This window comes from Corythoichthys intestinalis, chromosome 6 (assembly GCF_030265065.1).
Source record: "Corythoichthys intestinalis isolate RoL2023-P3 chromosome 6, ASM3026506v1, whole genome shotgun sequence".
Taxonomy (NCBI): Eukaryota; Metazoa; Chordata; class Actinopteri; order Syngnathiformes; family Syngnathidae; genus Corythoichthys; species Corythoichthys intestinalis.
Window position 1 is genome coordinate 52649486 of NC_080400.1, and position 20381 is coordinate 52669866.

The following is a 20381-nucleotide window of genomic DNA, read 5'->3' on the forward strand; positions in this document are numbered from 1 at the left end:
AGTTGGGCAATTCATCTTTACTTATTTGAAGGGGAGGAATTTGCATGTAATTAATCTTCAAATTTCCCTCAATATTAAAATTCTGAATTTTTATTGCACCATCTGACTACACAGTTTTTCATGTTTCAGTAATTAGTACGTATATTTGTAATAATTTGTTTGTTAATCAGAGGATTGCAGATTTAGTCCAACCAAGGGTACCTCACTATCCTGGGAGAACATAAGAAATGGAATCAACCTGACTGTGGAAATTTCAAAGGTACATAGGGCTAAAAGTCAGTATATAACTCTTTGAGCGTGATACAATATCTTTGATGTTGTATTATTATTATTTTTTTTAATCCGCTGTATTTAAAGTTCCTCATGTATGTTCATTAACAATCTTCTATACCAATACTTCTTTTGGACAGCCTTGTAGATTAGGTTACACATATGATAATCGTAATTACTAATTTCCCACCTGTGTTTTTTCTTTCCAGTTGCTTTTGTTGCTAGTTTATCATGACATGATGAATGAACGATGCACCCTCAAAACCTTGGAATGTGAAGTCGAGGTAAGCAGGCATAATAGTTTTTGCTTAAAAACTTCAATGTTATTTTGGGGGGTCTTAACATTTTGTCACTCTTGCTTTTCAGAGGGAGATTGCAAATCTGACTGGCTCTTTCGTAATGGAGAGTTTTGGCTGTGTTTATCTGAAAAGTGGCCTGGACACCTACTTGGCAAAGCGATGTGAGTCTCAGAATTGTCTTCCATTTGATTTTTGCTTCTCTTACATGAAAAATACATCATAATTTTTTGTGCGTTTAAGAGAATGTGCCACCTAGTTTGGAATGCACTTTGCAGCTTATATAAATAAATGTCTGTCTTCATCTTACAGATTTGCATGTGTCTCATGAGTTATTGGAGCGGACGGCAAGCACCTCTACCTCCAATGCGTCAACTGTATCTTCACTCTCTGATGAAGACTCCCCAATGTTCCATCGCACACCAAAAGTCACATTTCTCGATGTCCATACTGTGGCGTCGTCTTCTGTCAGGTATCATTCACTACATACTGTACATATGACGTATGGCAGATCATTTTCCTATAATTTGATCAATATGAGTAAAGATGTAACCCACATTAGGAAATCTATCATTTTACTGGTATGATTACAGTGGGCCCTTACTATACCTGGGTGGTAATGACTGAGCCTGACAGCAAATGCTGTGTTTTCTCTAGGATTTATTTCAGCAACAGGGGCAGAAATAAATTTAAACAAATACATATTGAAGTTATTTGATAAATATTGTAATAAATATGAAGGTTGTATTTAAAATACTTTATATTATCGAATTACGGGGTTAAAAGAAACTCGCCATTTTAATAACTGGCCAGCATCTCTATTGGGTGTTTTCTCTACTCTGAGAAATATTTGAATGAGATCTTCTGTAAAATGAACTCAGAAGTTACATTATGGCATGTAGATATTAACGTTAGCTGTTCTATTTATAGTTTACTCAAATTAGCGAATAAATAACTTAAACTACTAAGTTTATGTTCATTTATGCAATGTTAGGAAAAATAGAATAAAACCAAATGAACCACCATGATTCATTCATTGGTTCAAGAAGCTTCATTTGGCCATCACTGCTTCCTTGGGGGAAACAGTCAACCTCTGCTGTCGACGCTGTTGTTGTCCAACGCGCCTACTAGCATGCATTGCAGCGCTACAGATGTAAATAACAATCAAAATCCATGTTCTGTGCTAATTATGTTTTCAGTGACTGTACCATTTGTTTCATTAATTGCTAGTTATGGTTTTTGGTAACACTTTATTTGACAGTGGCGCCATAAGACTGTCATTAGACAATCATAAGTATTAGGGCTGTCCCAAACGACTAATTTCCTCCCGATTAGTCAGCCGACTATTTTTACGATTAGTTGACTAATCTAATAATTATTATTATTATTTTTTTTTTTTACTACTTTAATAATGAAATTTTTGTTGAAGCTTATTAATTCACAAAAAAACATTATGGAACACCTACATTCTTTATTAATGTGTAAATAAATAACATAATTCAATATAATAAATAATAATAATAAATCAATAAGAAATCACAAACAATGAGGTCAAATGATGCTGGCATTAACTAGAGCAAAAAATGTAAACGGAAACACTGAGACTGCACCTCTTTTAACAGGAGTCAAAACAATTCTCACTCTTTTTGTGGTATGTCATTGTATATATTGTTCTAAATGTTAAAATGAATTAAAATGTCCCGGACAACCAGATATTTTTTGAAAGAAAAAGTCTTAGCCAATGTTATTTATTTTTATTTAGTTTTTTTTTTAAATATCTACATTTCAGAATATTTTATTTTCTATTTTTGAGTAGAATTCTAGCTTTGTTGTTCCTATTGTTGAAAGCACAAAAGTGTGTAATAAACAACTAGCACATTTATATTTTGCATCTTATTTTCTTACTGTACCGAACCGTGACTTCAAAACCGAGGTACGTACCGAACCGAGATTTTTGTGTACCGTTACACCCCTAATATATATATATATATATATATATATATATATATATATATATTATAATATATTAGGGGTGTCAAACGATTAAATTTTTTAATCGAGTTAATTACAGCTTAAAAATTAATTAATCATAATTAATCGCAATTCAAACCATCTGTAAAATATGCCATATTTTCCTGTAAATTATTGTTGGAATGGAAAGATAAGACACAAGATGGATATATACATTCAACATACGGTACATAAGTACTGTATTTCTTTATTGTAACAATAAATCAACAAGATGGCAATACCATTATTAACTTTCTGTTAAAGCGATCCATGGATAGAAAGACTTGTAGTTCTTAAAAGATAAATGTTAATACAAGTTATACAAATTTTATATTAAAACCTCCCTTCATGTTTTCGTTTTAATAAAATTTGTAAAAATTTCAATCAAAGAATAAACTAGTAGTAGTTCATGTCAGTAATTACTTACACAATGCTCATGGGTGCTGAAGCCTATAAAATCAGTCGCGGCCAAGCGCCAGCAGAGGGCGCCAAAACTCCGAAAAACACAACAAGTACACATTTCCCTGTGCTGTCATTTTAATCTGTTTGAGCGGGGCATTTGTGCGTTAATTGCGTCAAATATTTTAACGTGATTAATTTTTTAAAAAATTTATTACCGCCCGTTAACGCGATAATTTTGACAGCCCTAATATATATATATAGCAATCCTTTAAGAAATCTGGTCTGAAAAATATTGTCAAAGTTCTACTTTGACAGTGATTTTCTATTGACAAATGTGTTTTTGACACTAAATAATACTGTTAATGTTGCTTGTTTATTGAAATGAAAGACCTTTTCTAAGAACGACCTCCCACAATTCTTATTTGCGAAATGGCAATATTACACTACAATATGTCTCCCACTGTTAACCTTTTTTATTTTTTTTCTGGTTATAATTCAAAAATGGACAAGAGTTGTTTAAGGGAAACATCTGATCCTAAGCGGAAGATTACAATTTAGGCGTTTTGACAGTGCGACTGAGCTGGAGACTTTCAAATCTGGCAACACCCTCAGCCAGTTGTACTCATAGCTCGTCCACTTGTGTGGAAATGTCTGTCCTTTAATAAAACAAAAACAAAATAACAGCAGGTATGCGGTGTGTCAACAACAAAATTAGAAGCAGCACGCCATTGCTGCTAAATTAATGTAGCTGGACCAAACTTCACAAATAATTGACAAATTTATAATGGTATTGTGTGAATACCTCTCAAAATCATTCAATTCATGGGGATTAATCACCCATTAGATTCCCCCTGGAAAAGTTGAAAAAAAAATACATTAAAAGTGTATCAGATTTAAAATATAAAATCCAAATAATTGGTGAATCTCTGCGTACTTAACGGGGTGTTAATTTTCTTATTAAAAGACATTCTAACTATTAATTTTATTTTACTTTTCCCCCCCACAGTAAATCTCCTATTCAAGACATAATGAACACTCCGAAATTTCAGTTGCGGAAGCTTCAGCGCCAGATCGTCCAAGACAGAGATTATAGGGATGGCCTTGAGAGGGAACTCGCCAGCAAGATTAGCCTCATTTCAATAAGAGGTGCTTCATTTTTGTCTTACAATCTGCCCAAATATTTTTGTCTGTTGTGTGCGGGAGTTCTGTAAAACCATTTTTAACCGATTTTGTCTTTATTTGTAATATAGTGGCTCAGTGGTTACAATTAAATGCTTATTTCTGTGATCACATCTTAGCTCAGGTCTTGTGTAGAGCTCGCCTACGTTTTCTGCAGGTATTTTTGCTATGGAATATAGCCGAAGACATAATTGTATCTTGGATCATTTGAGACTTTAAAACTGAATTTACATATGAACCTAAAGATGGCAAGAGTGATAGAAAATGGATGGATGAGTGCACTTTTACTGTAGAATATCACATTCCTTTCCATTATTGTTGTTTTCCTTTTCTACACTTTTCATCAGAATCACACATTAACCAGTTGGAGTATAATCTGAACAAGATGAAAGGGGAGCAAAGTGAACAAGAGCAGAGTACCAGGGCACAAATAGATGAACTCGAGAGCAAGATTAACTCGTAAGACCAGCTCTACTCTTAAATATTTTTATAAATACTGTACAAAACCTATGTGAATGAGATGCTTGGTTTGAGTTTTTCAACACACTTGTCTTGTCTGTCCTTGTAAATATATATATATTTTTTACTCAGCAATATTTTCATATTTCTCTGTCCATGATGATCTACTTTCGTAGATTATACAAATGGTTATACTAGCCTGCGTTTATAAATTAGTGTGACCGCCTGTTGTAAAAGTTAGGAGACCATCTAGCATTGTGATTTGTTTTAATGCAGATTGTTTCAGTAAGCTATGGATTTGCTTTGCAAAATGTTTACCCTTATACCCCTAATATTGGACCGGCACTATTTGTCATTTTTTTGTCATTAAAAACGTTAGTCACTCTGTCTCATGCATGAAACTTTGAAATACTGGAAAATGACTTTAGTACCTCTAAGTGTGTAGCAGTCTCAAATGTGGGCCTTATGTTGTAAACCCTTGCAATTTTCACAAATGCTTATTTTCTCTTACACAGCACTTCATTTGTCTGCCACTCACACTCTGCCATTCTGTCTTTTGTTGCTTTCTTTTAGTTTGCAACTGCGACTCAATGAGATTCTTAAAGAATATAAAGACTTCAAAAGCAATGCATCGTTGGCGGAACAAAAAGTGGATCAACTTGAAGAGGAGAAAGGTGTCCTCTCTTCACAGGTATTAATACTTGTGTGTGTAATAGATGCTAGTTTTGTGTGAATATTCTGTGGTAGTCTTAAAATATTCTACCTTGTGTTTTATTGTTTGTGTAATTCTATGATTCCTCATTGGTTTTTTTTCCCTCCCATTAAAGATCTGCGTTTGCCAAATTTCCCATTATTATTGATTATGTAACTTGGCAAATGAACTACTGTATGACAACTATTATTTTCTTTCTTCAAAATACACTGACCAACAACACTGGTTAACTTAAATGCTCTAGAAATCACATTTGAAATAGGTAACTATAGGTTTTCCCGAGGGATTGTTTGATTTGTGACTGATTTATGGTCAGCTAGTGCATTTTGTAGTGCAATAATGCATATACAGCTACACAAATCAGAAACGAGATCAAGAACTTGCTATTGCTTCTTTTAGGAGGTATCTAGAAGAGGGGTCGGCAGCCTTTAACACTCAAAGAGCAGTTTCACCGAAAAGGGAACGCTGGGAGCCGCACACACTTTTTGCCATCTAAAATTAAGATGTCAGCCCAGGAGTCAGGAACTACCTTGACCAAGAGAACAAAAAAAAAATTGCATTTTTTAAATATATTTCGGTGCTTATGAAATTTAACAAAGGAATTTAGCTTTCTTCTAGTAAGCAGAACAAGGCAGGATCACTTTTTATACACATATTTTATTTTGTATTAACCAGCTATGTAAAGTCACGGTTCCACCCGGAAGGTGACATCGTGACTTTACATAGTTGGTGAATTGATTCCCTGCGTGAATGTTCTTTTTAACAAAGAAAGTAGTAGTAGTCACTAGGGGTGGGCGATATGGCCTTAAACATGTATCACGATAAATGGAGCAGATTTATCTCGATAACGATAAATGACGATAAAGTCGTCCAAGCGGACTGTTATATAATTTGAAAATCTGAATCAATGCATGAAATACAGATTAACAGTTTCTTGTTGATTTAGTTACCAGCATTCAATTTGATATATTTAACAAATGTACATGCAGTCTAGACATTAGGTTTATATAAATGAATTGTAAACATTAAGAATTCAAGTATGAGCATTTATAACAGAGTGTATGGCTTGAACAATGTACATTGTCAAAATCGATATGCCTGTGCAAACATGTCATTGTAACACAAATGACTTGCAGCTCGAACAGTACACTTCAAAAAGACAATTTATTGTTAATGGCTGCTGTGACATAATTATTCAATACAAGTGTTTACTTTATGGTTTCAGGGTCTCCCCCCCAGTGCATTTTTTAATAAATGCACACATACATGAACCCCCAAACAGACAGACAGACACACATTAAAGCTATATTGATCTTCTGCAAATGAAACACTTAAGATTTTATGATAGCAATAATGACACAGAATTAAGCACATACAGAAAAATAGCTGGGGCCATTTGTGCTTTATGCTGAATGCTTTACCATCACAAAAGCTATCAGAGAAATCACACACAGTCAGATACAAAATAACGCGACATAGTAATTGCTAGATGCAGTCCATGCCCAATCCACTCATTAAATTCAGCCGTTTCGACAAGGTTAGAGCCGCTATCCGACTCCATCACGTTCATTTGTAGCGTGAGCCGCTAGCGGCCGCTAGCGTTAGCGGCTAGCGTTAGCCTGTGGCCTGGCTACCGGTAGAAAGCACTGAAAGCACCATCTCCGGAAATTGTGAGAACAAGGGAGGACAGCTGGTGAAAGCCCGTCTGGATGCCACCAAGAGTCTATTAAATGTCGGGTGAAAGTTTGGCGAACCTCCCTTAAGCCACACTCCATCACGTTTTGCTTGTAGCATTAGCTGCTAGCCTTAGCTTACCGGGCTTCTGTTTGATTGGCTTCCTGATGATCACGTGACTCCCTACGTAAGTACATTCACTGCTTTCTTAAAGGGGAATGAGCATAGACGAACAACAGAGTCAAAGCGGGATGAAAAGACTATTTTCTTGTTTTATTAATTTACCGAATTTACCGACATGGTCAAAATTACGTCGGTCATCGTGAAGAATTTCGGTGACGGTAAATTTTCGGTTTACCGCCCAGCTCTAGTAGTCACTGTAGTCCGCCGTAAAACTTCCAACTGTGTGTATTTGTTTTATTAATGGCCTTGCACTAAATAGGAGTTTGGGATTAATATATGTTATACGGTACGTTGTCCGCAACCTCAGCGTACGTCGGTGAATTAAGTTGTTGCCATGACGCCGCCATCTGGTTATTCAGTTGTAGAAGTGAGCGAGAATATGTAGAGATGGGGAAATGTAAATTGAATCCAAAATTGATGTTAGATGGTTTATTTAAGAGATGGTTGGCCTCTCATGGAAATAAGTGTCCGATCTTGCAAAAATACTTTTTCACAGTATTTCTAGAAAAACTCTTTTCACACACACTTGACAATTTTATTGATAAACATACTGTGTTCATTTAAGAGAAAAACTATGGTTTCAGAGAAAAAAGATCCACCTATCTGGCGGTAATGGAGCTCTTGGAAGATATTGCTAGTAGTATAAAGGGTTCCCGCGGGGTCTTAACAAGTCTTAATAGCATTGAATTTATGAATTTGGATATAATACCTCAAGTCTTGAAAAAGTATTGAATTTTCATATCTGGATCTTATAATTTATGATTAAGCCTGTCGCGATATGCAATATGTCCATTTATCGCACAGTAAATAAAAATGAGGGCGGTACTTTTCGTGGCTGCGTTTTTTTACGGCTGCGTTTTATCGCCGTGTTCATGCAACATTTGTGCATGCATGAACACATGTGTGTTGATTTGTATATAAGACTCCAGTTCCTTTCACAGATGTTTATTGGTCATCAACACGCTGTAGAATTAAAGTTCAGACATACAAAATAAGGAAACACATATATATATATTAAACACTGTAAAACGTGTAAAAGCATTGCTACACTGAGGCTAATGGAAAAAAGACAATGTACTAACCACTTTTCAACCACTTTAGCATGCTATAAAAGATTACAAAACATTTGCAAACGAAGAAAAAAATATTACTGATGCCACAGGTATGACTCAAAAGAGAAGTGCACTTTTTTTTTTTTTTTTTAACAGAGTGTAAAACATATAGTTGGCAGTTTAGCAAACGTACTTTCGGCAAACATTTCAAAATATTAGCACGTCATATTCAAGATATACAACGGTTTCTGGAGATAATCTCACATACTTTCGATTCTACACTGAGAATAGCTTTAAAGTGATCCTCTGATTTAAATACATGTAGGCTCTAATAAACCACAATTGTTCTCTTGTACTAAAATATGTTGTTAGAAACACATAAAATGTTAAATCAATGGCAATATTTTATAATATTTATTCCAAATTTTGACCGTTAGTTGGCACCATGGTTTGCGGGCTCGCAGTGATGACGTAATTGGTATCTTTCTGAATGTGTAGCGTGTTCAACAATTGCTTATTGCTGCCTAAACTCGCGAAGTAAAATGCCACGATGTGCTGCTTTTGGATGCAATTTCCAGTCAAATGGAAAAAAGGGGAGTGAAGTGAGTGGTCAAGATGGAATTATTATTTTTAGTGAATAAATGTGCATAGGTGGAAGCTTCTCCCCCTTTTTGGTCCCTGTATGCACGTATCCTACCCACCACGCGTTACAACTGGCGCCCGAACATTTTTCCTGGATCCTCAGTCAAGTAAGGGTCCCATCGCGTCTGCAGTACTGGTTTTGGATCCGTCCATTTATTTTTATTCGTCGGTCCCACAGTGGCTTTTCGGAACAGTCTATTTTGTGGAATCAACGGCCTAATCGTGGCTGCGATATTGCCATGGGATCGGTCTAATTCCTGGATCTTCGAGTGAGTAAAAAACGCGGATTTGGATTAGTATTGCTATCTTTTTTGTTGACTATTCTTCGTGGGAGTTTTCCCCAAATCATACTAAATAATTAAAGCACAATGGCACGCTACAGTGACGACAGTGACTGACGTGGACCTTACAACAATGTTGGAGTTCGTCAGGGAATGCGTGTTTGCGTACTGCTGAGCTCCCGAGTTAAGAGTGGTCAAGGTGGAAATATTATTTTTTGTGAATAAATGTGCATAAGTGGAAGCTTCTCCCCTTTCTGGTACTTTTATACACGTATCCTAGCTACCACGCGTTACAATGTACAAGGCCTGGATTACACAAGGTGTGCTCTTTGGCCTGTACTGTATGTAAAGCACACGACAGCTCTGGATGCTAACAATCTACATAATTATATTGGGAAAATGTTTGAAAATGCAGTATGCTTACCTTGACTGCTGCTAATAAAACCAGAGTTCCCGAATCCCAACAGCATGCACTCTCGCTCCCAACCGGCGTTCCCTACAGGACTCTCTCGCATCACCAGTTTTGCCCATTTTCCCCGAAACTCGTCTTGTGAACGACCGACAGTGCTGTCCTGCTCTTCACTTTTCAGATCTGGTTCAAATAGGAAGGGTAGAACTGACGACATGTTGGGAAAGCTTACGAGTGACAAGCTGGAATTTCGGCTTTCGGGGCCAGTGATGTCACGCACTGCGACGTAACAAGAATGGCGACCTATCACTTAAAGTAATTTTACAAACTTTATTAAAACAAAAACATTAAGAGGGGTTTTAATATCAAATTATTATAACTCATACTAACATTTGTTTTAAGAATTGCTTGTCTTAAAAATAGAGGATCCCTTTAAAATGACACCTTTTATGAAAAATGTGATTGGCAATGAGTAATTTGGCTTCAAATTTGATAATGTGCACTTTGCTGAACAAGATGACAGTCATTTTGGATCAAATACTGTGTAAACAATTGTGATGGACTCTAATAGCATACTTTTTTATGGACACCTTTTTCTTATGTGCATTGTCTTACGCCACTTACCGATGACATTCCCATGTTTCAACAATCTATCCATTACCACCATATGCCCTCTCTTTCTTATATATTATATCCTTTGATTGTTTTACGTCTTTGATCGTTCTTGGAGGCAATTTACATTGCTATTTTTGTGTAGCGATCACAAATGCTACTCAGTGATAGCCACATTTAATTTTTTTCATTAATAACAAACAAATTTAACAAATTTATTTAAACTTCCCCCTTACTAAAGTTTTTTTTTTTTTTTTACAACAGAAAAGGTAACAGTGGCAGTCAGATACCATTTACATTTTTTTCAGGTCATTCATTGTCAGACAGATGCAGTATGGCAAAACGCCACGTTAAAAAATAAGTAAAAATATCAAAATGTCTTCTTCGTCCTCTGAATGACCATGGCCCCCAACAAAATGTTTACTGCATATGAAATGTGAATGGCTTCACCTTGCTGGTGTTAAAACTGGTCTTTTGGACGTCCGCGCAAGTTCATCCATTCTTTATTTTTTCTCTGAGTTTTTGGTTTTGGGAAATGTATGAATAAAATAGCCTTTATATGTTGTAATGTCTAGAGTCGTTTTTACAAGTTCCATAGCAGCAGTGTTTGATCGGCATGTTCTGTTTTGAAAGATTACTAGAGAGAAAAAAAGCAGAAATAACATGTTTTGTATTAGGGCTGGGCGGTATGGCCTAAAGTAAGTGTCACGGAAAATTGAGCAGATTTACTGATGAGCCGTTTCTCGTTGATTTATTTACCCAATTTACCATATTTAACAATTGTACATGCAGTCTAAACATTAAGTATATAAATTTTTTTGTAAACAATAAGAATTCAAGTATGAACATTTATTACAGCTTTGTATGGCTTGAACAATGTACATTATCAAAATCAATATGACAAACGTGTGCAAAAATGTCATTGTAACACAAATTGCTTACAGCTTGAACAGTACACTTCAAACAGACAACTTATTGTTAATGGCTGCTGTGACATACTCAACACAAGTGTTTACTTCAAGGTTTCAGGTTTTTTTCCCCCAGTGCATTTTTAATACATGGACGCACACTTGCCATTGAAACATTTAAGATTTTATATTATAATGGCAGTAATGACTAGGGGTGTGACAAAACACTGAAATGGTGATATATCGTGATACTTTGTATCCCAAAAGGTTATCGATATGCTCCTGCCAAGTATCGAGATATCATTTAAAAAAGGTGTCAATGTTTAAAAAAAAAAAAAAAAAGAACCAATAAGTTCCTACCAAATTCTTCCACCATAATAATGTCTCAGTTAACTCTAAGGCTGCCATTGACGGTGCTCGATGCCCAATCCATTTCTGTTCATTCCCAGTCTACCAACCAGAGCATTCGCAGTCATCCTGTCCGATTTTCGGGGCATTTACAGGTCACTTGCTGTTCATTTACAGGTCATTTCCTGTTGAGTTTGAGTCACTGCCTATTGATTTGGGTGATTCCCAGGTCACTTCCTCGACTGTGACTCAAAATCAAGTGACCCATAAAATGCCCCCAAATCAACAGTAACTGGAAATCAACAGGTAAATGACCTTAAATGGCCCAAAATTACCTCATTGCCTGGCATTGACTGCCACTGACAGCCATAGATAGACGTTCAATATGTTTGAAGCGGGAGGGATGGCAGCGAATGAACGAATGAACCCTCCCAGTTCAAATGGATTGGATGTCTACTAGTGATAAACGCATTCCAATTCACAGTAGGGCTGGGCGATATGGCCTTAAGCACGTATCGCGGTAAATTGAGCAGATTTACCTCGATAACGATAAATTCGCCCAAGCGGACTGTTATATAATTTGAAAATCTTAATCAACGCATGAAATACAGATTAACCGTTTCTTTGTTGATTTATTTACCAGCTTTCAATTTAATATGTTTAACAATCGTACATGCAGTCTAAACATTAAGCATGCAAAAAATTATTGTAAACAATAAGAATTCAAGTATGAACATTTTATAACAGCTTGTATGGCTTGAACAATGTACATTGTCAAAATCGATATGCCTGTGCAAACATGTCATTGTAACACAAATGACTTACAGCTTGAACAGTACACTTCAAAAAGACAACTTATTGTTAATGGCTGCTGTGACATATTTACTTAACACAAGTGTTAACTTCAAGGTTTGTTTGTTTTTTCCCAGTGCATTTTTTAATACATGCAAGCACACATGAACCCCCACACAGACACAGACACATTAAAGCTGCATTGATCTAGTGACACAGAATTAAGCACATACAGAAAAATAGCTGGGGCCATTAAACAGTTATTTTAAAATTTTCACTGTTGGATTGTACTTTATGCTGAATGCTTTACTATCACAACAGCCATCAGAAATCACACATAGACAGAGATACACAATAACGTGACATACTAATTGCTAGATGCAGTCCGTGCCCAATCCACTCATTAAGTTCAGCTGTTTCGCCAAGGTTAGAGCCGCTATCCAACTCCATCACGTTTATTTGTAGTGTTAGCCGCTAGCGTTAGCCACTAGCGTTAGCCTGTGGCTTGGCTACTAGTAGAAAGCATTGAAAGCTTCCTCTTTAGAAATCGTGAGAGCAAGGGAGGACAGCGGGTGAAAGCCTGTCTGGATGCCGCCAAGAGTCTATTTAATGTTGGGTGAAAGTTTGGCGAACCTCCCTTAAGCCACACTCCATCACGTTTGCTTGTAGCGTTAGCCACAGGGCTCTTGTTTGTTTGGCTTCCTGATAACCACGTGACTCCATACGTAAGCACACTTTCTGCTTTCTTAAAGGGGAATGAACATTGCTGAACAACACAGAGGCAAAGCGGGATGAAAAGACTATATTTTCGTGTTTTATTAAATTACCGAATTTACCGTCATGGTCAAAATTACGTCGGTCATCGTGAAGAATTTCGGTGCCGGTAAATTTTCGGTTTACCGCCCTGCTCTAATTCACAGCAGAAGCTTGTTTTTTCCTATTTATTAGTTTTTTTTTGTAGAATATCCTAGAATGATTTCCTGACCAATGTATCGATAATCGTTGTATCGTCAGATCATCGTTATCGTGAGCTTTGTATCGCATATCGTATCGTTAGGTACCAAGAGGTTCCCACTCCTAGTAATGACACAGAATTAAGCAATCTGGCTGCAAAATATATATTGTTTTTAAAAAATGGTTTTAATTAGGTTTTATTCATTCATTCATTCATTTTCCATGCCGCTTAAAAAGTCTTAAATTGAACTTGAGGAATCCTGTAGGAACCCTGTAGATAAGAAGGAATCTACTGATGGGATTTTCATAGATTAATAAATAAAAGCTTTAGATATCCCTTGTATTTTAATCTAATCTGTTTGTTTATCAATCCTTTCTGTTAAATCATCTGAATGTGATGCATTCTCAGGTTCGTGCGGCTTATGCACAGCTGTCTACGTCTCAAACTGAAGTTAGCAGGCTGAAGGAAACCCTAGCATCTTGTCAAGAGGAGTGGCAAACCAAAATTGACTACTTGATCTCTGAACTCAATCAAGCCACTTCGCAAAAGGTATGGGTCTCACTTATTCAGACCATAAGCCACTGGTCTGCCACTTATCGGTTTAGTTTTTTGGTGCTCAGAGCCGTACCTACTTTAATCTAGCTGTCTTGAATATTTACAGTGGGTTTTTTTTCTAAGGGTTTATGCGGGTCATTAAAAAGCATTAAGTCAGTAAATGGATTGTGTCAAAATTCAGGCCTTAAAAAGCCTTAAACTAAATGTCTAGGGCAGTAAAAGTTATGTAAACTTGATTGTTAAAAACAAACAAAAAACATCTTTGACAATATTTGAGTTTTCTGATATTATCAGGTAGCTGGGATAAGAGAACATAAGATCATTACGGGATAAGAGCGCCGATAATATAGATATTTCATTATTGGTTTTGGGCCAATATGCATGTTGCCTTCAAAGTGGATGGAGAAGCCTTCTGCCTTTGTTTAAGAGCTGGTCACAGCTTAGCACAGCATTTGTGGTTATTGACCACTAGATGTCTCCAAACTAATTTGTTTGGGATTTGTTATGTGAGTAGACCATTTGCAGTCATGGTGGAAAAATTAAATGAACAATAAATGATTGAAAATGTAATGAATTAGAAACTCATTACATACCTTGTTCAATGGACTGAAGCTGTGTGCCTTTGTTGTTATTTTGAGATAGAAGCATTGTATGAGCAGTATGTACTATGTAATATGGCAGTGCCCTATTGGTACTTTGCACTTGCACTTGGTGCAAACATCAGATTTTTGGATTATTTTGATTTCAACAATAAATATAGGCAATATGCAAAATAGACACTTTCCCCCCATAACTTCAGTTCTTTTTTTTCACGGAATGCTTATTTTCAAAACCTTGAAGTTGTCATAAACATATATCACTATTAAAGTATCCAGTGGGAAATCACAGTACTATAAGCTATAAAAATGTTAAGTCCTTGGCCGCATGTATCTGTTTGGTATCGGTAAAGGATTTTTGGAGATGGACGATATCAGGTTGTTGATTAAAAAGTAATGGTAAATACTTTGGAAAACTCACAATTTGTGTGTGTGTGAAACTATCTGCAGTTCGGCGTGGGTACTAAATTAATTTAAAGCGACCTTAAAAGTTGCATTAAACAAGATTTGTTGATACCTGTAGAAACCCTGATTCTGGGGGGATTTTTTTTTTTTTTTTTTTTGGAACACTATGCGTTAAGAAAAGCATCCTGGTAATAAATATAAAACTCTTCACTAAAAAAATAAAAATAAAATGAACAGTAACTGCACATGCCCTCCTATACATACTTTATAACTCCTAACACCACGTAAACTAATAAATTGCACCAGGTGTGTAATTTCAAAACCTTTAGAAATTACCGACAAAAACGGCAGCCCCTGTAATTTTCTTTTCCTACTAGCAACCCACAGATAATGGGCCTGTCATCCACTTTTAGGTCTGGTCAACAGTTGAGAATCACTGTTATAAAGACAGTTTTGAGTTTAATGGTTTGTTCAATTACAGGACGTGCTGACTGAACAAATTGAGATCCTACAGGGAAAGATTTCACGTTTAGAAGATGACCTTACAGCAGCCAAAAAGAATGATGTAGGAGAAAACATGGGGCCAATAATTGAGGTAAAGTAAGAAGTTAATCTAATTCATAATAATACTACTTCAATGCATTTTTTTAGTCATAAAATATTTTTTGCTAAAATTGAGAGCTTGTTTGGCATGATGCAGTATTTATTTTCGTATTGTCAGAGAGATGAGCTGGAAAGTGAAATCGTCCAATTGAAGAAGGAGCTTGACAGCACATTGTGCTGCTTGAAGAAGGCTGAAGCCAATGAAGAGGAAAAATCAAGGCAGCTTTCGTCTTATGAGCAAGAAATCACCCAACAGAATGAACTCCTGGAGCAACAAAACTTGCTCATTGAAGATCTTGTTCGATCCAAGGATCACATTATGAAAGAGCTGCAAAAGGAAATATCTGAGCAGAGAGAAGCCCTTCAGAAAAAGATTGATCATCTTCAACTTCAACTTGATAAAGCAGAGCAGCAGAAGGCTGACCAAATTAGTGAATTACTGGCAGCGCAAAAGGCTCTGGAGGAACGAGTGAACTTGCTGATTCTGGAGAAGGAGAGACTTGTTCAGGCCGCAGAAAGAGAGAATTTGGCTTCACTTGACCGGGAAGAAGTGCTTAAGAAAGAGCTTGAATTATTGAAGCAAGAAGAAGCTAAATTCTTAATGGAAAAGGAAAAATATGAGGAGAGTGAGAGGCTAAAGAAAGAACTGCAGGAGCAGCTGTTGGCTAAAACGGAAGCTGTGGAAGACTACAAAGATAAGGTAGGTGCAAGATCAGGTCTCGAAGCATTAGCTTGGAATTTTTAATGTCTTCAATGTATAAATACAATATTTACTTCATCTTTTTAGTTTAAATGGAATGGATGCCTGTCGGTGCCCATATAGCAGCGAGCAAGTTGATATACAGTAATTGCAATACTTTAAGTTTTGTTTAAAAATAAATAAATAAAATAAATTTGCCTGGAGGGAGTCTCAGCGAATATGTTGCAACTAGAGATGTCCCGATCGATCGGGATGGTCCGATCACATCATTTTCAAAGTATTGGAATCGGCAAAAAAATATCGGCCATACATCTTTTTAATATATATATATTTTTTAATTAAATCGTTTTCTAATTGTATTTAACGTTCCAGACATAATATGTTACATTCATCCAGAGTCTTTAGTTTAGGCTTAAGGTAAGGTTATCAAATTTATCCCGATAACGGCGGTAATTAATTTTTTAAAAACTGTTTCACGTCAAAATATTTAATGCAAGTAATACTTGCGCTGCACGACGTACTCATGCATTGTCGCGCTCAATCTGTAATGGCGCCGTCTTACTTATATAGAGAGATAAAAGGCAGCCTAAAATGAGTAGAGTGAATTTTGGCAGCCTTTGGAGCCTTTTTTTAATTGGCAAAAGCCTTACAATCCCTCTCCCTACGATTAGAAATATCATGGGAAGCAATGTGGGGAAGCAAGGTAGCAATTGATCTTTTTCTTAACACCTTATGTTATTTCCCAACGCAGAGAAGATATATCAATTGGTAGCACTACGCACAGTCATGGTTCCACTTCCCATCATGCAGTTGGGCATGGCAACAGTATCATTTACTGAAAGCTCAACAAATACACTAGATGGCAATATTTAGTCACAATATACAAAGTCACAAGTCTTTCTATCCGTGGATCCCTCACAGAAAGAATGTTAATAATGTAAATGCCATCTTGAGGATTTATTGTCATAATAAACAAATACAGTACTTATGTACTGTATGTTGAATGTATATATTCGTCCGAGTTTTATTCATTTCTTTCTTAATGCATTGCCAAAATATATATGATCTGGAAAATATCGGGAATGATTGGAATTGAATCGGGAGCAACAAAAAAAAAGCCATCGGATTGGGAAATATCGGGATCGGCAGATACTCAAACTAAAACGATCGGGATCGGATCGGGAGCAAAAAAACATGATCGGAACAACCTTAGCTGCAACCTCCCGTCACCAAATACTTTCCTCGTGTCTGTGGGTTTTATGTGATGTAGGCTTTGCGTAAATTACAATGCATGGTATAGCAGTAGGCCGCGAGCTCTAATACAGCAACGCAGGAAGCCCTGCATATGCTGGCATGGAGGCGTGCTGAAATTTTAGCTGAGAGAGAGTGCTTCTTGCTTTTTGAAGATATGCCGATACCAAGTCCTGACCTGACACCGAAAAAGTATTTTAAACAAGTTTTAAACGTTTTACTGTCCCACTGTGCCGCCTTCATAATGTGAATTATTTTCAAACACAAATAACGTAGAAAAATCATTACCTTTATTAAATGCTTCATTGAGTGAGTCCACCGTAATCCGCTCAAGCTGCTGAGAACAGCTTCTCACTTACACAATGAGTTGCCTGCCGCAGCACACTATCGCTAGTGTGTAACAAGTTAAACGATGATTGAAACTAGTGCTGCAACGATTAACTCGAGTATTCGATTAAAAAAAAAAAGATTCGAATTAATGTTTGCTGCTTCGAGTATTCGTTTTTTAAAGTGGTGTTGTAATGGTTTGTTTTGAAAGTGCTGGCATTTAGTTTTATTGATTTGGGTTGATACACTGCCCTCTAGTCTGCCTCATTTCACGTGGCTTAATCCAGCTGCTCTCTGTTAAGACCAACATAAGCAAAAGTTTTGTTTGAGCTAATTTTTTTTTTTGTAATGCATTGGTAAAGTATATTTAGCAATTTTTTTTCTTTTTTGAGGGAATTTGTGTCTGAACCATTTGTTAAGAGAACTGTAAAAGAAAAAAAAAGTTAGCGGATTATAGCATTTAAGCTAGCAAACTTTTGCTATGTAAGTTAGCCAATTGTTCTTTTGTTGTACATAGAGCCTCATTTTAAAAAAATTCTACACCGTTTGAGGCTCAGGTATTTTAATTTCTTGTGTTCCTTATCCAATTATTGGAACTAACTAGTTCATCGATTATTCGACAACTGAAATAATCGATAGCTGCAGCCCTAATTGACACATTTGCGCCTTGATCGTAGCGCTACCAAGCTTCTCTGGTAAGATCCAATTTGCAAACCTGTCAATCGTTGTTAACTTTAAAGAGCATACGACAGGAGAAAAAAAGTCTTAAATAGCATTATTATGTGAATTAGAATCATATTTTGAGACGATTTGACTATATACAACAATTTAGCAAAGCGCAGATGACGAGAAATTAGTCTTTTAATCCGCTGGTTAGCCACGCCTACCATTATAGGGCTCTAGCGTCCTCAACAGGTGGAGGACGTCAGCGGAAGACTGGGCTCATCGGTTTTACTATTCAGCCCATTGAGGGGGAATTACTCAGAACGAGGAAAACGCGACGAAGAGAGCCGCAAAATGTCTTTGTTTCAGTCTCTCTGCTCCAATATTTTTACAGGATATTCTTTTTATCCAAGTATTTTTCCCCAATAGCTAAATAAATGGCTTGAGAAGGACCAGTCAGCCCGTCGAGGGGGAACTATTCACAACGAGGAAAACGCGACAAAGAGAGCTGCAAAATGTCATTTTTTTCTGTCTCTTTACTTCAATATTTTTACAGGATATTCTTTTTATCCAAGTATTTTCCCCAATTGCTAAATACAGTAAATGGCATGGTCATGACAAATAACAGTCTTGTGCTAAATGGAATATGAAATAATAAAAATGCACTTATTCAGGACGACATGGCAAAATTACTCCATAATGGTCAAAACTGTCGACTTCACCTTTACTGTCCCGCCTCCCCAACGATATTTTATGATGCCTATATCGGACATATGTCATTTCCGTTCCCCGGCTTCGGAGAATGTAAACAAACCAAGAGGCATGACAGCTAGCCGACATGCTAACCCGAACTGAGTGATCTTTCAAAATCTTCGAAGCAGAAAATCACACATAACTAGCCCGGATGTTTTGACATGACGACTGGGTTGTCGATTGTCTTCGCTGGAGAGCAATTTACAGCTCGTTCCCTGGAGGAGGGCGGCTGCAGTTGTTGTGCAGCTAATGTGCATAAGGAGAGCTTTTTACAGTACATGCCTAACAATGATCAAACGTAAGTATTCCTTAATTTAAAGAAAGTTTGTTGTGTCTACTTTGTAATCGCTGTATTCGCGGCTATTTTTAACTCAAAGTTTCAATTTCTGATCGGTCGGAAAATTTGACAGAACACCGGGCAAATGAGCACAATGAGCCGGATATAGTGCTCTCCCGTCAGGTGGATGTGCGACAAGCCGCCGGTGTTGTGCCGAAAAATAGCCACCCCGCATGCATGTCAGCCACAAAATGCAAGCCACCAGCATATTAAAATGATCCCAGTATTTGAGATAATACAAAACACAATGTTTACTCACTTCCTCGTAAGTCCAATGGTCCCACAGTTGTAGGGCTTGTTTTGGCCAATATCCACGGTGAATGGAAACCTTTTGAAATTCCCAAAAAGGCGCACACGCCTCTCCCTCATACAGCAAGATTTTTCTGCAGCCGTTTGGCTGGCGTGATATGAAAAATAAACGTATTAATCCGCAAAATCAGCTGAATCCTTAGTCCTCATACACAACAGTACGGCTGTATAGACCCTACTCACATGATGTCACAACCATGCCTCCGCGCCATGTTGTCCGTCTACTTGTCGTGTATATGCATTACCGCTACGTAAATTCCTCCTATTATGGAGTGTTTTTCTGCTCGTTAACATTAATAATCTTAATGGTGAAGGCGTGTGTGGCGGTTGGTTGCAGTAACAGAGAAGATAGACGGAGACTTTAAGTTTTACCGTATTCCGAGAGACCCGGAGAGGAGAGCGAGATGGACTGCTGCAATTCGACGAGAAAACTGGGCTCCAAACAATTACCGCGGATTATGTAGTAGTCATTTTATATCTGGTAAGATGCATTTAATATATATTTAGAGGGTTTGGGGCTGACAACCACAATTAAGATCATTGCGAGGCTAATCGCCGACAACATACAGTTTCAAATTAAAGATGCTTATTTCTTCCACCATCATTACATTTTGAATAATATTTAGCTGGTACCAAATGAAAGAAGCTGGCCTCGTCTACGGATCATCAGTTAAACAGGTGTGTCCAAACCTTTTGCA

At 36.9% G+C, this 20381-nt stretch overlaps 1 protein-coding gene across 3 annotated transcripts in view; it reads left to right on the forward strand.

Moving 5' to 3' along the window:
* The window catches only part of numa1 (nuclear mitotic apparatus protein 1), a 66667-nt gene that overhangs the window by 2742 nt on the left and 43544 nt on the right, over positions 1-20381 (forward strand). For all 3 annotated transcript variants that reach the window (XM_057838626.1, XM_057838625.1, XM_057838624.1), the window contains exons 5-14: positions 171-259; positions 480-554; positions 637-730; positions 879-1038; positions 3985-4124; positions 4505-4616; positions 5190-5307; positions 13593-13733; positions 15222-15335; positions 15462-16043. In XM_057838626.1, the coding sequence (XP_057694609.1) occupies positions 171-259; positions 480-554; positions 637-730; positions 879-1038; positions 3985-4124; positions 4505-4616; positions 5190-5307; positions 13593-13733; positions 15222-15335; positions 15462-16043 (1625 nt within the window). The remainder of the gene's footprint in view (positions 1-170; positions 260-479; positions 555-636; positions 731-878; positions 1039-3984; positions 4125-4504; positions 4617-5189; positions 5308-13592; positions 13734-15221; positions 15336-15461; positions 16044-20381) is intronic.